At 32.2% G+C, this 12,972-nt stretch overlaps 1 protein-coding gene across 1 annotated transcript in view; it reads left to right on the top strand.

The window, feature by feature from the left end:
- Positions 1–12,972, top strand: part of Kiaa0825 (KIAA0825 ortholog) — a 378,474-nt gene that overhangs the window by 94,843 nt on the left and 270,659 nt on the right. Inside the window, exon 7 of the mRNA XM_077800531.1 lies at positions 2,140–2,301. Coding sequence (XP_077656657.1) covers positions 2,140–2,301 — 162 coding nt within the window. The remainder of the gene's footprint in view (positions 1–2,139; positions 2,302–12,972) is intronic.

Below are 12,972 nucleotides of genomic sequence, written 5' to 3'. Positions count from 1 at the left end.
TTTCCTGATAAAGAATTGGGAAAGATTCTTAACATCTTTGAAAATTTGTTTCAAAAATATATTAAATTCAAAAGGAACTTTACAATTTAGAAGGTTAAACTAGCCTCTTATTTCCATGATTAAAGATTAAAAGAAATCAAATTAGCCAAATGCAAATCAAGCAATGACTAAATAGAACATGATTTATGTATTTTTTTTCTTTTTCTTTTTTGATGCATGATATGTCTGGCAAAATTTTAGTTATGTATGCTCCTTGTATATCTTCTGAACTCTGGAATTCTTAAAGAATGCTAAATGTAATTAGGGCTATTTAGAGGTAGGTTTTAATGTATATGGGACTGAGGTCAATGTAGAGATGAAATGGAGTTTTTGTACGTATTTGTAGATTTCAAAAATTTTTTTGTGTATTTTTTAAGAACAAAAGTAAATTCCACAGTTGAAGTTAGTAGATATCTTTCTCATGTACATGCACAGACATCATGACATTTTTTTTGTTCTCAGTGAAAGACCCTAATATGACTATAAGTTTGATGCCAATATTTTAAAGATTGACTGAAGTGAAGTGGATTATCTATAAAATAATCACATTTCTGGAAACTTCTAAATCCATGTGAGGAAAGTAATCTTTTTTGTTTTTTGATTTGTAACCACAAGACTGACTCCTACATAATTTCTGAAGAGCATTCTTTAATATTTTCTCTTCAAAAACACTGAATGCTTACTTCATCAGTGTTTATAGATTTTTCCAATTTATAATTTTTCCTTAAGATAATCCTTAAATATATATTTTAAGAAATAGCATTAAGGGACTGGAGTTGTAGCTCAGTGGTAGAGCACTTACCTAGTATATGTGAAGCACTGGGTTCAATTCTCAGCACCACGTGTAAATAAATAAATAAGGGTCCATCAACAACTAAAAAATATTTTAAAAAAGAAGTGGCATTAATAAGGGATTCTTTAAATCCCTGAGAACATGATCAAAAGTGTTATGTGATGATGGCAACCTAAAATGAAAACAAATTTATCTTGAGGGATGTAATAAATGAACTGTTTCCAAACTCTTAGAGTATAAGGTGTTCTCTATAATAATAAAGTGGTAGTAAGACTTGACTAGTAACATAATTATAAAAAGAAAAATCAATCTTCATTTATTTTTAGTTATATTGTTCTTAGGCAAGCAAGAGATACCACAATTATTTAGACAGGTGTTATTTTTAAACATGATTTCATGAACTATATAGTCTATATTCTCTTGCTGAATTAGTTTATTTCTTTTTAATGATATAGAAATAACATGTATAAGATCTTGAGGAGTGATATATCCTCATCTGGTCTTTTTTTAAAGCTTTTATTTTAATTTCAGTCTTACAAAAGAAGTTGCCAGAATAATATGAAGAATTCCAAAATTTCTTTCATACTCATATTTATCAAATGTTAATATTTTGCAGTTTATCACAATTCTACATTTCTTTTCTCTTCTCAAAACTTTTTTTTCTGAAGTGAGAGTAAGTTACAAACATTATTAAAGAGTATTCTCTTTCATAATAGTACAGTTGGTTAAATCAGAATATTAACAGTCATGCAATAATAGCTTTGGATTATAGATTTGCTCAAATTTCACCAAATAACCCCAATAATGTCCTTTACTGCAAACTAAAATGTTGATCATGTATTGACTTAGTTTTCATATCTTTTTAGGCTTATTTAGACTAGAATATTTCATAGTCTTTTTGTTTCCTGACCCTACACTCCAAAAGAACGTATTTGCTATTTTGTAGAATGTCCCTCAATTTGAGTTTGTCTGATGTTTCCTCATGATTATATTCAAGTTGTGCTAGACTTTAAAAACATAAGATTGTATAAGATTTCAGAACAACACATCACATTCCTATTTATAACTCTAAGAATGAACCTAATTAATTATTTGCCATATTTGAATCAAGCAGAATATTTATGTCCAACTTCCAAGAAGAAAGGACTTTCCTAGGAGATTTTCTATGTGTTTCTTAATGAACAAATTTGTTTCACTTATGGAGTGTCTTGTTAGTTTGGATGGTTTATGATGCCATATAGATTGTTCTAATATTTACTGAGAAAACAAACAAAATGTTCAACAGTATTGATCTTCTCTTCATACAGTTACACCTGAATGCCCACTGACAGGAAGAAACATTTTCCTTTCCTTTGATGAACTCAAATTCTTATCACAACTCATAAAATCTTTTTTGAAGCTGGAAAATGATGTTCAAGAGCTGTTTGAAGAAATGTTTTTATTGCTTAAGATGCCCAGGAATACTTCAGGTAATATACTGTTTTGTTTAAATGTTTAAATCTACAATTTCTCTCTGTTTTTGCTTCCTGCCACTTTGAATCTGTACCATCACTTGGAAAAAATACACGGTAAAATTCTTGAGATAAACATTCAGTATAGTGCACACCATGGATTTTATTTTTATCTTTTGTACTTGGCAGATTCCTTAGTTCAAATTAGCAAAGTTGAGTCTGGATAATTGTCTACAGTTAAAATCAGATTGATTTTTTTCCCCAAAAATACACAGCCTGGTCTATGGAAAAAATAAGCATACTGGGTAATGTAGTGTCTCCTTTTCTGCCACTAGCAACCAGATGATCTTTTTTTTAAAAAAAAAAAAATTCTTTTTGTAATTGTAGATGGACAGCATGCTTTATTTTGTTTTTCTTCCCCCAATTTTATTCATTTATTCCACTTTCAGCATTCATAATTTCTTTGTGTAGGTCCAAATTTCAGTTTGATATAATACATTTTTTTGTCTAAAGAATATCTTTTAACATTGCTAGTAAACAAGTATGCTTAATTATATATTTTTAGTGTTGATGATATCCATTATTTCTTTATTTTTTATTTCAATTTGTTATATATGACAGCAGAATGTATTACAATTCAATTTACACATATAGAGCACAATTTTTCATATCTCTGATTGGACACATGTAGTGTCACACCATTTGTGTCTTCATATATGTACTTAGGGTAATGATGTCCATCTCATTTCACCATCTCTCCTAACCCCATGTTCTCTCCCTTCCCCTCCTTCCCCTTTGCCCTATCTAGAGTTCATTTAATCCTCCCATCTCTCCCTTCCCCCCACAGCATATTATGGATTAGCATCCTTAAATCTGAGAAATCATTTGGCATTTGATGTTTTGGGATTGGCTAATTTCACTTAGCATTATAGTCTCCAGCTTCATCCATTTACCTGCAAATGCCATGATTTTATTCTCTTTTAATGCTGAATAATATTCCATTATGTATATATACCACATTTTCTTTATCCATTCATCTAATGAAGGGCATCTAGGTTGGTTCCACAATTTAGCTATTGTGAATTGTGCTGAAATAAACATTGATGTGGCTGTGTCCCCGTAGTATGCTGCTTTTAAATCCTTTGTGTATAGGCTGAGGAGCGGGATAGCTGGGTCAAATGGTTGTTCCAATTCCACTTTTCCAAGGGTTCTCTGAACTGCTTTCCATATTGGCTGCACGAACTTGTGGTCCTACCAGCAATGTATGAGTGTGCCTTTTTCCCCACATCCTCACCAGCACTTATTGTTGTTTGTATTCTTAATAGCTGCCATTCTGACTGGAGTGAGATAAAATCTTACAGTAGTTTCGATTTGCATTTCTCCATTTGCTAGAAATGTTGAACATTTTTTCATATATTTGTTGTTGATTTGTGTATCATCTTCTGAGAAGTGTCTGTTCAATTCCTTGGCCCATTTATTGATTGGGTTATTAGTTTTTTCTTATGTTAAGATTTTTGAGTTCTTTATATATCCTCAAGATTAGTGCTCTGATGTGTGTGTGGTAAAAATTTGCTCCCAAAATGTAGGCTCTCTTTTTACCTCACTGATTGTTTCTTTTGCTGAGAAGAGCCGTTTTAGTTTGAATCCATCCCATTTGTTTATTTTTATGTGGTGCTTGCTAAGGAACAGACCCAGAGACTCACACATGCTAGGCACTCTGTCACTGAGCTACAGCCCCAGCCCAGCCAGGTGATCTTGAGTAAAACGTTTAGTCTCTTTGACCTCAGTTTTCTCATCTTCAAAATAATCATGGAGGAATACCTTTAGTTTCTATTAGAATTTTCATTCTCTTTTAGAATTAGACGCTTCAGATTCCAAAATGTTATAAAGAGTTGTGAGGATTAAATGACTTAGTGAATGAAGTACTTAAAGAAATGTCTAGCATATCATAAGCAAGCAATAAAAGTAATAAATGTGAGTTATTGAAAATAGTAATTACATAATATGTTGTTTCAGGTTCAGTTAGTCTTAACAAAATCCCTTTGAAGAAAGCTGCACTATGAAATAGTGTTTCTAACATTAAACGTAGAATTCAAAAATGGAATAATGACTGTTGTCATGTCTATATTTATAGATTTCATTTTTATCATAATGGAACATACAAAACTCTCTGTTATATGATGCCATACATCATTCTAGAGAGAATGACTACATCTGCAAAATAAAATGAGGGAAGCAGGGATTAACAAATAATCTGAAAATTTCAACCCCAAAGCCCAGTTTTTTAATAAAGAAATTACATATATAAACATATGGAGCAAATTAAATGTATTTTTAAAGTACTTTGCCTTATGTAAATAACATTAGAAAAATTGTAGGATTGACGTTTGTTTTACATTAAGTTGTTTCCTGGCTTTCTGTGTTTCAGGTTAAGTTTAGGTAGCACTATTATAATACAAATAATGCAAATCACTGTTAGTACTTTTTCTTACTATAATGAAATACCTGATGCTAGATAATTTATAAACAAAGGAGGTTATTTAGCACACAGTATTGTAAGACTGAAAGTCCAAAAGGTATGGTGCTGGCTTTGGTGAGGGCTCTCCTAATTGTACTGCCACATAGCAGATGGCATCACACTGGCAAGAGCACAAGCAAAAGGAAGAGATCATATGGCCAGACAGAAAGCCAGAAAGGAAGATCCAGGCTTGATCTTTTTATAAAAACCTTCTCACAAAAACTAACAGTCCCAACATAAGTACCTTGATCCCATCCAGGGTGAATGCTCCAACAACTCCCCACTAGTCTGCATCTCTTATAGATCCCATCATCTTCACACTACCACACTAAGGACTAACTTTTCAACACATGAATCCTTGCAGAATAGACTCAAACCATATTCAAATTGTAGTGACCACTTTTCCAAATATGGAGCTAATTTTAAGAAAAATAGAGGTTGATTATAGATTTGTGAAACTGACAAAAAATAAAACTATAAGAAAAGAAATATGAATTTCTGTTAAAAAGAGAATGAAAAATATTTAATTGACATATTGGTGCCTTGAACAGTTGACATTTGTTGTTGGTAGTCATTTCATCATGCCTGGCTAAGATCAAGCACCTCTCATCCACCTCCCTAGTTGATCTCTTATGAAGTGTACATTAAAAAATAGAATGAACTCCAAAACATATAGGCACCTACCAATTGAGAATCATCTTGATTTGGTACTAGATCAGGCCCTTGAGAATTTGTGTCATTTCTGAGAACTTTATTATTCTTAAGGGTAGCAAAAATTCAAAGTTGAAGTTGTGTGTTATAAGTATTTAAAGATATAAAATGACATGGTTAAGAATTGAAGAAAAAATTAACATGTTGATATCAGAGAAAAAGAAAAAGCTCATTCAGCTATCAAGCAATGTAGAGACTTGTAAATTCTGAATATCTGAGAGCAATAGTAACCATTTTTTGAATAAAATTCACAAAGAATATATATAATTATGCCATAATGTACTGTCTTACCCCAAATTTGTCATCATAAAAGCAGTATGGCAGATAATAGCAACTTCAACATCACATTAATGATAGTGTACTATACAAACATACTTGTTGATTATCAAACATAGTATATAGAAGGAATTTTGAACAGTAGGCATAAGAATCAACTGAGGAAGAATAGAAATACTTTGAATTAGACCAAGGGGAATGAAGGGAAGGGAGGGGGAATGGGAATAGGAAAGATAGTAGAATGAATCAGATGTTACTATCCTATGTGCATATATGATTACACAACCAGTGTAATTCTATATCATGTACAACCAGAAGAATGAGAAGTTATACTCCATATATGTATAATATGTCAAAATATATTATGCTACCATGTATAACTAATAAAAACAAAAATCTTAAAAAAGAAATGACTGAGGACTAGAACACCTTCTTGTGGGATGTGTATTCTTCTATATTTAAATTTCTATTTTTTTTGTGATAAAGCCAAGATTGATTTAATCTGACACAAGTTTATGTAAATGGTACTCTGAGAAGAATGATCTTGAGGAAAATTTTCAAGAAATATCTTAAATATTTTATCCAGTGTATCCAAGTTAATCAATCTTTATCAAAGGAATTGGTTTTTTAAATGAACAAGATTCTGTGAAACAGATGACTGAAGAACCAAATGTATCTTAACTATTGAATATTCCTTTTGGTTAATGATTTGCTTAAAAATCTTATGTGGGAGAGAATGAGGAGGAAAAAAGAGAATAAGTCATTTGGTTTGCTGTATATTTGTTTTTTGATTGGAGCATATTTTGTTAACTTGGAAAAAGTTTCCTACCATGGCTATATAACTTAAACAATGTGATGAAAGTTAAGATTTTTTTCTTCACTGTCTATAAATGTTGTAAAAATGTACTTAACAGGTACTTAGCATCACAAAGAGAAAATATGATTAACCAAATATTTTACTTTCTAGTTTGATATTTACTATAATATTGTAGATATAGCCAAATTGGCAGTTCTCTTAGTAATTTGAATGTGAACAAGAGTTTTGTAGAGAAAGAGTTTTTTTTTTTTTCAGAGAAAGAAAAGATACTTAGTCGTTTTATGTATTTGCTTTTATTTGGTCATGCTTTGATGGCTAATTTCATCGTTTTAGAGTACAACAGGACGTTATTTGACTGTTATGATGCCTTATTATTGCATTTTGTTTAGTTGATGGCATTTTATGGACTGGTTTTGGGTTTGCTTTATGGGGCATTTCTAATGCTCCTTCAGAATAAAGTTGTTCTTTGGGCAGTTCCTCAATTTTTCCAAAGGTGGCATCTGAGATTTATCTAAACCAGGAGGTTTCTTGGTCCTCATTTTTCTTTAGCCCCAGCAATGACAAAGCGCAATGGCTGTTTCAATTGGATGTAAGAAGAACACTTAGGGTTTGTCTCAGAAGAATCAAAGATTTCAGATCTTCTGAAAGATTGTTTGTACTCTTAGGGGGTCTTAAGAGGGGTCAAATGGCTTCTAAGAGTTCCTTAGCTAGATGGTTAAGGGATTGTATTAGGGAGGCGTATGTAGTTAAGGTAAAGAGGCTCCTAGGGTTTGTAAAGCTCATTACTCTAGGACTTTAGCTGTTTCTTGGGCAGAGAGGTCGAAGGCTTCCACATTGGAAATTTGCAAGGTGGCCACCTGGGCTTCTCTTCATACTTTTTCATGGTATTATCTCTTGGATGTAGTCTCTTCTACAGATTCAGCTTTTGGTGGGAGGCTGCTTGTGAGCCAGAAAAGAACAGTGAAGAAAAGAAAGACTTGTAGTTCCCACTTAGAGCTGCCAACAAGGCAAGTTGCTTTGTAGTGCACACAATGGGAACCTATGAAGACCAATTTGGGTGTGAAAGTGGATGTCACAGGGAAGTACTGCCAACCCGCACTCTCTATGAAAGAAAGAGGCAGTGTGGAAACTAACCAGCACTGTAAAATGAACCACAGAGAACTCTGTAGGGGAAACTGTTGAGCAGCTGGCACTCTTGTGACCCTCTGCTCTCTTCTGAGATCCTTAATCTAGGCACGCTCTTAGAGAGACCATATTGATCACATGGAAATATCTGATGAGCCAAAAATGGACTACCTTTTCTAGACAATAACAAGTATATAGAATTTTAAATATTTTTTAAAATATATTACTATAATTCCCCAAGTGTTCACAATGCTCATAAAGTCTTACACTGTCCAAATTTGAAATTGACCATTTTGAATTCCAAAGAAATATAAAAATGCCACAATTCATTAAAATCACAAGAGATCTTATTACTATGGATTCAGTATTATTAATCCTGCCTAAAATAATCCCATTTGCTTTCCCATAAAAGATTAAGCTTTTAAAAATTTTTTAAATTTTTTGGGGGAATATATTTTAAAGGTTATCATAATTACTTGATTATTCACTTTTTTCCCTCTCTAAAATTGTGTACCGGGAAGAGAAGTGTTGGAAAGCTTATCTTTTTTCCTTACTCATCTTGAAAATAGGCAGATGGTTTATATAAACATCTGAGCACATTACATTTAGTGAATAAACATAATGTATTCGGGAGTGAAATGATAAATACATGTCTTTTTTCCTAAGACTTAAACTATACCTACATGATGGCAGATAGTTATTTCCAGAAAGAAATTTGCCAAGTGTATACTTGAAACTAGTGTCAATGTTCTCAGGCTAAGTGCCTTTTAGTAACTAACTGTAGAAATGATCCCTGAATGTATAGTCTTGATAAGTACCTTTTAAATAAACTAGTTTTATGAGCTATTTGTAGAAAAGTAAAGTGACATTAGGAATCCAAGTGTTGTCCCTTCATGTCAATAACAACATGATCTTTATTATTTTTTCTAATTTAAGAATTATTGTTGAATAGAACTAAATGCATACTGTAAAACTTTTAAACAGGACAAAGGGTAAGTGATGAAGTTATGTCTTTTCTCACTTTGCTTGTCCAGTTTGCCTTTTCATAGATGACTACTTCCAAAAATATCCCCAGGATTAAATGACAAAATTTTGTTATACTATGCAAATGTCCTTTTATTAACAACTCAGAAAGTATAGAATACCTAATTCTTTCTAACAGCTGAATAGTTTTCCACAGGTGCATGTATCATAATTTAATTAGCTCTTCATTAAAGAATATATAGAGTTTTTTTCCCTTCATTTACTACCACAAATAATAAGGCAAATTTCCTTGAATTTTGTCTTACATGTACAGAAGTAAATCTGAAGGGCAGATTTCTAAAGTGGAATTGTCAAGCAAAGAGGTATGGTCATAAAGAGGATGAAAAGATAAGCAACAGACTAAAAAAAATTGTAAAGCATATGAAAAAAAACTTGTATTCAAAATATACAAAAAACTCTTAAAATCCAACAAGAAAACAGACAACACAATTAAAAATGCATAAAATACCTTAATATACACCTTAACAAAGAAGATAGATAGATAGTAAATAAGCATATGAAAAGATACTCAGCATCACATGTCAATAAGGAAATGCAAATTAAAACATGATACCACTATACACCTATAGAATGGCTAACATCCAAAATGCTAACATCACCAAATTCTGGCAAGGATGTGGAGTGACAAGAACTCTCATTCATTGCTGTTAGAAATGCAAAATTGTACAGCCTCTTTGTAAGACAATTTGGCAGTATTTTACAAAGCTAAACATAGCCTTTCCATATGATCTAGCAATTGCACTCTTAGGTATTTATCCAAATGAGATGAAAACTTAGCGTCCACACAAAAACCTGCATACAAATGTTTATAATGGTTTTATTCATAATTGCCCAAACTTGGAAGCAACTAAGATATTCTTCAATAGGTAAATGGATAAAAAACTGTGGTATGTCAATACAATGGAATATTATTAATCAATAAAAAGAAATAAGATGTCAATCCATGAGAAGACATGTATAAAACTTAAATGTGTATTGTTAAGTCAAAGAAGCAATCTAAAAAGGCTGTATGCTGTAAGATTCCAACTATATGACATTATGGAAAAAGCAAAACTATAGAAACAGGGGTAGAAAGTCAAAGGGGTAGAAGGGAGTGGTAGAGGGTAAAATGTGTGCCAGGGGTAAAAGAGAGGAGAGATACATAGGTGATGCAGAGGGTATTCTTAGAGCAGTGAAATTATTCCATATGATATAGTAATGGTGGCTACTTGACACTGTGTGTTTGGCAAGACCCATAGAATTGCACAACACAAAGAGTAAGTACTAATGTAAACTGTGAAGTTCAGTTAATAATAATATTTCAGTATTGGTTTTATTGGCTTAGTTGTAACAAATATACTACATCATTGCCACATGTTAACAATAAGAGAAACTGAGCAGAGGGAGGAAGTATGTGAAAACTTCTTGTACATTCTATTCAATATTTCTATAAGTCTGAAATTTATCTAAAAAATAAAGCCTATTTTTAAATGAACATTTTGAGGACAATTGCCAAGTCATTTTATTATATCTATTTTGACTTTTAATGATATTTTTGTACTGCAGAATTTTTTTATGGCTTTTGCTGTTTGTGTCCTAAGCTTTCTCTACATGACTCTTTTGAAAAATATTCCATATTTTTTTAAAATTTGCCTATATTTTTATTTTTCTTTCTTTAAAAATCTGTGAGTAGTCTGGATTTTTGGTTCAAAGTTAGAACTGATCTTATTTATTTCACCATTTTCCTAAAAAGAAATTATAAAATAATAACCATAAGACAAAGAATTTTAGGAGAGATACTGGGGTCTGAATTAGAACACGATATAGTCCATTCTTGTATGATTATTTCAAAATGGATTCTACTGACATGTATAACTAAAAAGAACCAATAAAAAGGAAAAAAAAGTAAAAGCATTTTAGGTTAAATTGTGTAATACTCTTTGAGTCTAAAACCTTCTCTATGCTCTGATGTGTCTTGGGAAATGGATTCTTAAACTGCAGTTCATGAATAAGCTTTGTAAGAGGACCTGAGAGTCCCAAAGGGGTGTGAGTGTGCATGTGTTCACACGCTTGCATGGGTGCACATGCACACAATTACCTGCCATCTAGTCATATTGTGTATCTTTGTATGGAGTGTTCTGTAACTTTAAATAAATTCTCAGAAGTATTTACAAATCCAAAAGCAATTAAGACATATTAGAATTGGGGAAAACTTTTCCTTAGAATAGATAAGCTCTCTTAAAATTCCCTTAAAAGTTGATTGTGTTAGGCAGCTTTGTATCACTAAAATAAAATACCTAAGTAATCAAGTTATAAGGAGGACAGATTTATTTTGGCCCACAGAGGTTTCAGTCTGTGGTGACATGGTCCTGTTGCCTTTAGGCCTATGGCAGCACAAGTCCCACTGTGGGGAGTGTGTGGTGGAGGAGGCTGCTCACTTCATAGCAGCTGGGAAGCAAACAGAAAAAGTAAGAGGCTGGGGTCCTAATAGCCCCTTCAAGGGTACACTCCAACTCACCTACTTTCTTCCACTAGGTCTCACCTCTTAAAGACTTTATCACCTCCCAATGGCACCACAGGTTATTAGAGTCCAAGCCTTTAACATATGGGCCTTTGGGGAACTCTTTTCCAAACCATAGCAGTGCTGTTATTGCCTACCAAATGGAATATTTACCTTTAGTGCACCCTATGTACAAGAATATTGAAACTAACTTTAACATCAGAACAAAATGGTTTTATTTCTGTGAATTGGATTCCCCCTTTTTTCCTTCCTTCCCCTCTCTCTCTTCCCCTACCCGCCAACCCAGGGCTGGGAAATGAACCTGGAGTTTTGCATGCTTAGGCAAATGCTCAACATTGAGTTAGATCTGCAGTGAATTGTACTCCTTAGATATCATTCACAAGTATGTTCATAAAACCACATTTGGGGAGAAAACACTCATCTACTAGATGACTCTATTGGTCACAACCCCATCAACAAAATAAGCTAAATTTTGAAATTTGCTTTGTCCAGGGAATATGAAGAAACTGATTCTTAAAATTCCTGGTAAATTAGAAAAGAGAAAAGAAAAATTTTATCATAGCATATAATTTATCATTATGTACTAAGTCTAAGCAAAAAAGAATATTAAATTATTCATATTGAATCAAACTATCATTAATGTAACCTTAATGGAAAAAATGGAAAGATTTCTTTTTGGAGTGTTTATTCATTACATTTTTGTAGGTCTATTCTTTCCCCATGGAAAATACTTCCTTAATTATAAAAAATTAGAGTTAAGGAAATATTTCCATTTTAGGAACTAAGGATTATTTTATGTCTTCTCCAGTGTTTGAGCTTTTCAAATTAATCATTTATATAGTTTTCAAGGGCGTATTTTTTTGAGAAGTTGATGTTGATTTATATATTTTTGTTCTTTGTTTTGAGTTAGCATGATACAAAACACCACCCCTTTTTCTGTTTTATTTTATTTTGTTTCAGTACTGAGAATTGAACCTAGGAACACTTTATGCTGTTACAACACCAGCCCTTTTTAATTTAATTTTTATTTTAGAAAGGGTGTTGCTAAATTGCCAAGGCTGGCATCTAATTTACCATTCTCCTCTCTCAGCCTCTTGGGTATCTGGGATTACAGGTGTGGGCCATCTTGCCTGGCATACCTCCCAGTTTTTAAATGTTGTACCTTAGAATTTAACTTATTTTAAAAATATTTTTAGTTCTCTGTGGGCCTTTATTTTTATTTATTTACTTGTTTGTTTACCCAGCATTGCTGAGAATTAAATCCAGTGCCTCACATGTGCTAGGCAAGTGCTCTACCACTGAGCTATAACCCCAGCCCCCATACTTAACTTTTTATTTTAATTTTTTTTAGAATTTAACTTTTTAAGTGAACAATGAAATTAAATTTATTTTCTACTCTTAATGTATCCTCTATTGTCAACATGAGGTGAATTAGTGACATCTTTTTTTAAGACTTTATATGTATATGTATCAAATAGATGACATATATGTATATGTATCAAATATAAATATAACTAGCATATACATTTCTTCAACTCATATATGAAAAGGGGCTCTATCTTGATCCTTTCATTATTATAACTGTGGTATCTTGTTGACTTACTCCCTGTATATTGATATGTATGTTTGTTTAATGTGTATGTATCTGTGATGGATAAAGTTTTTCAACATAATTAATTTTCATTTGAATCTGTTAAT

Source organism: Urocitellus parryii, chromosome 1, assembly GCF_045843805.1.
Source record: "Urocitellus parryii isolate mUroPar1 chromosome 1, mUroPar1.hap1, whole genome shotgun sequence".
NCBI classification, from domain to species: domain Eukaryota; kingdom Metazoa; phylum Chordata; class Mammalia; order Rodentia; family Sciuridae; genus Urocitellus; species Urocitellus parryii.
The sequence above is the reverse complement of the archived record's forward strand: the minus strand, read 5'-3'. Positions and strand labels throughout refer to the sequence as shown.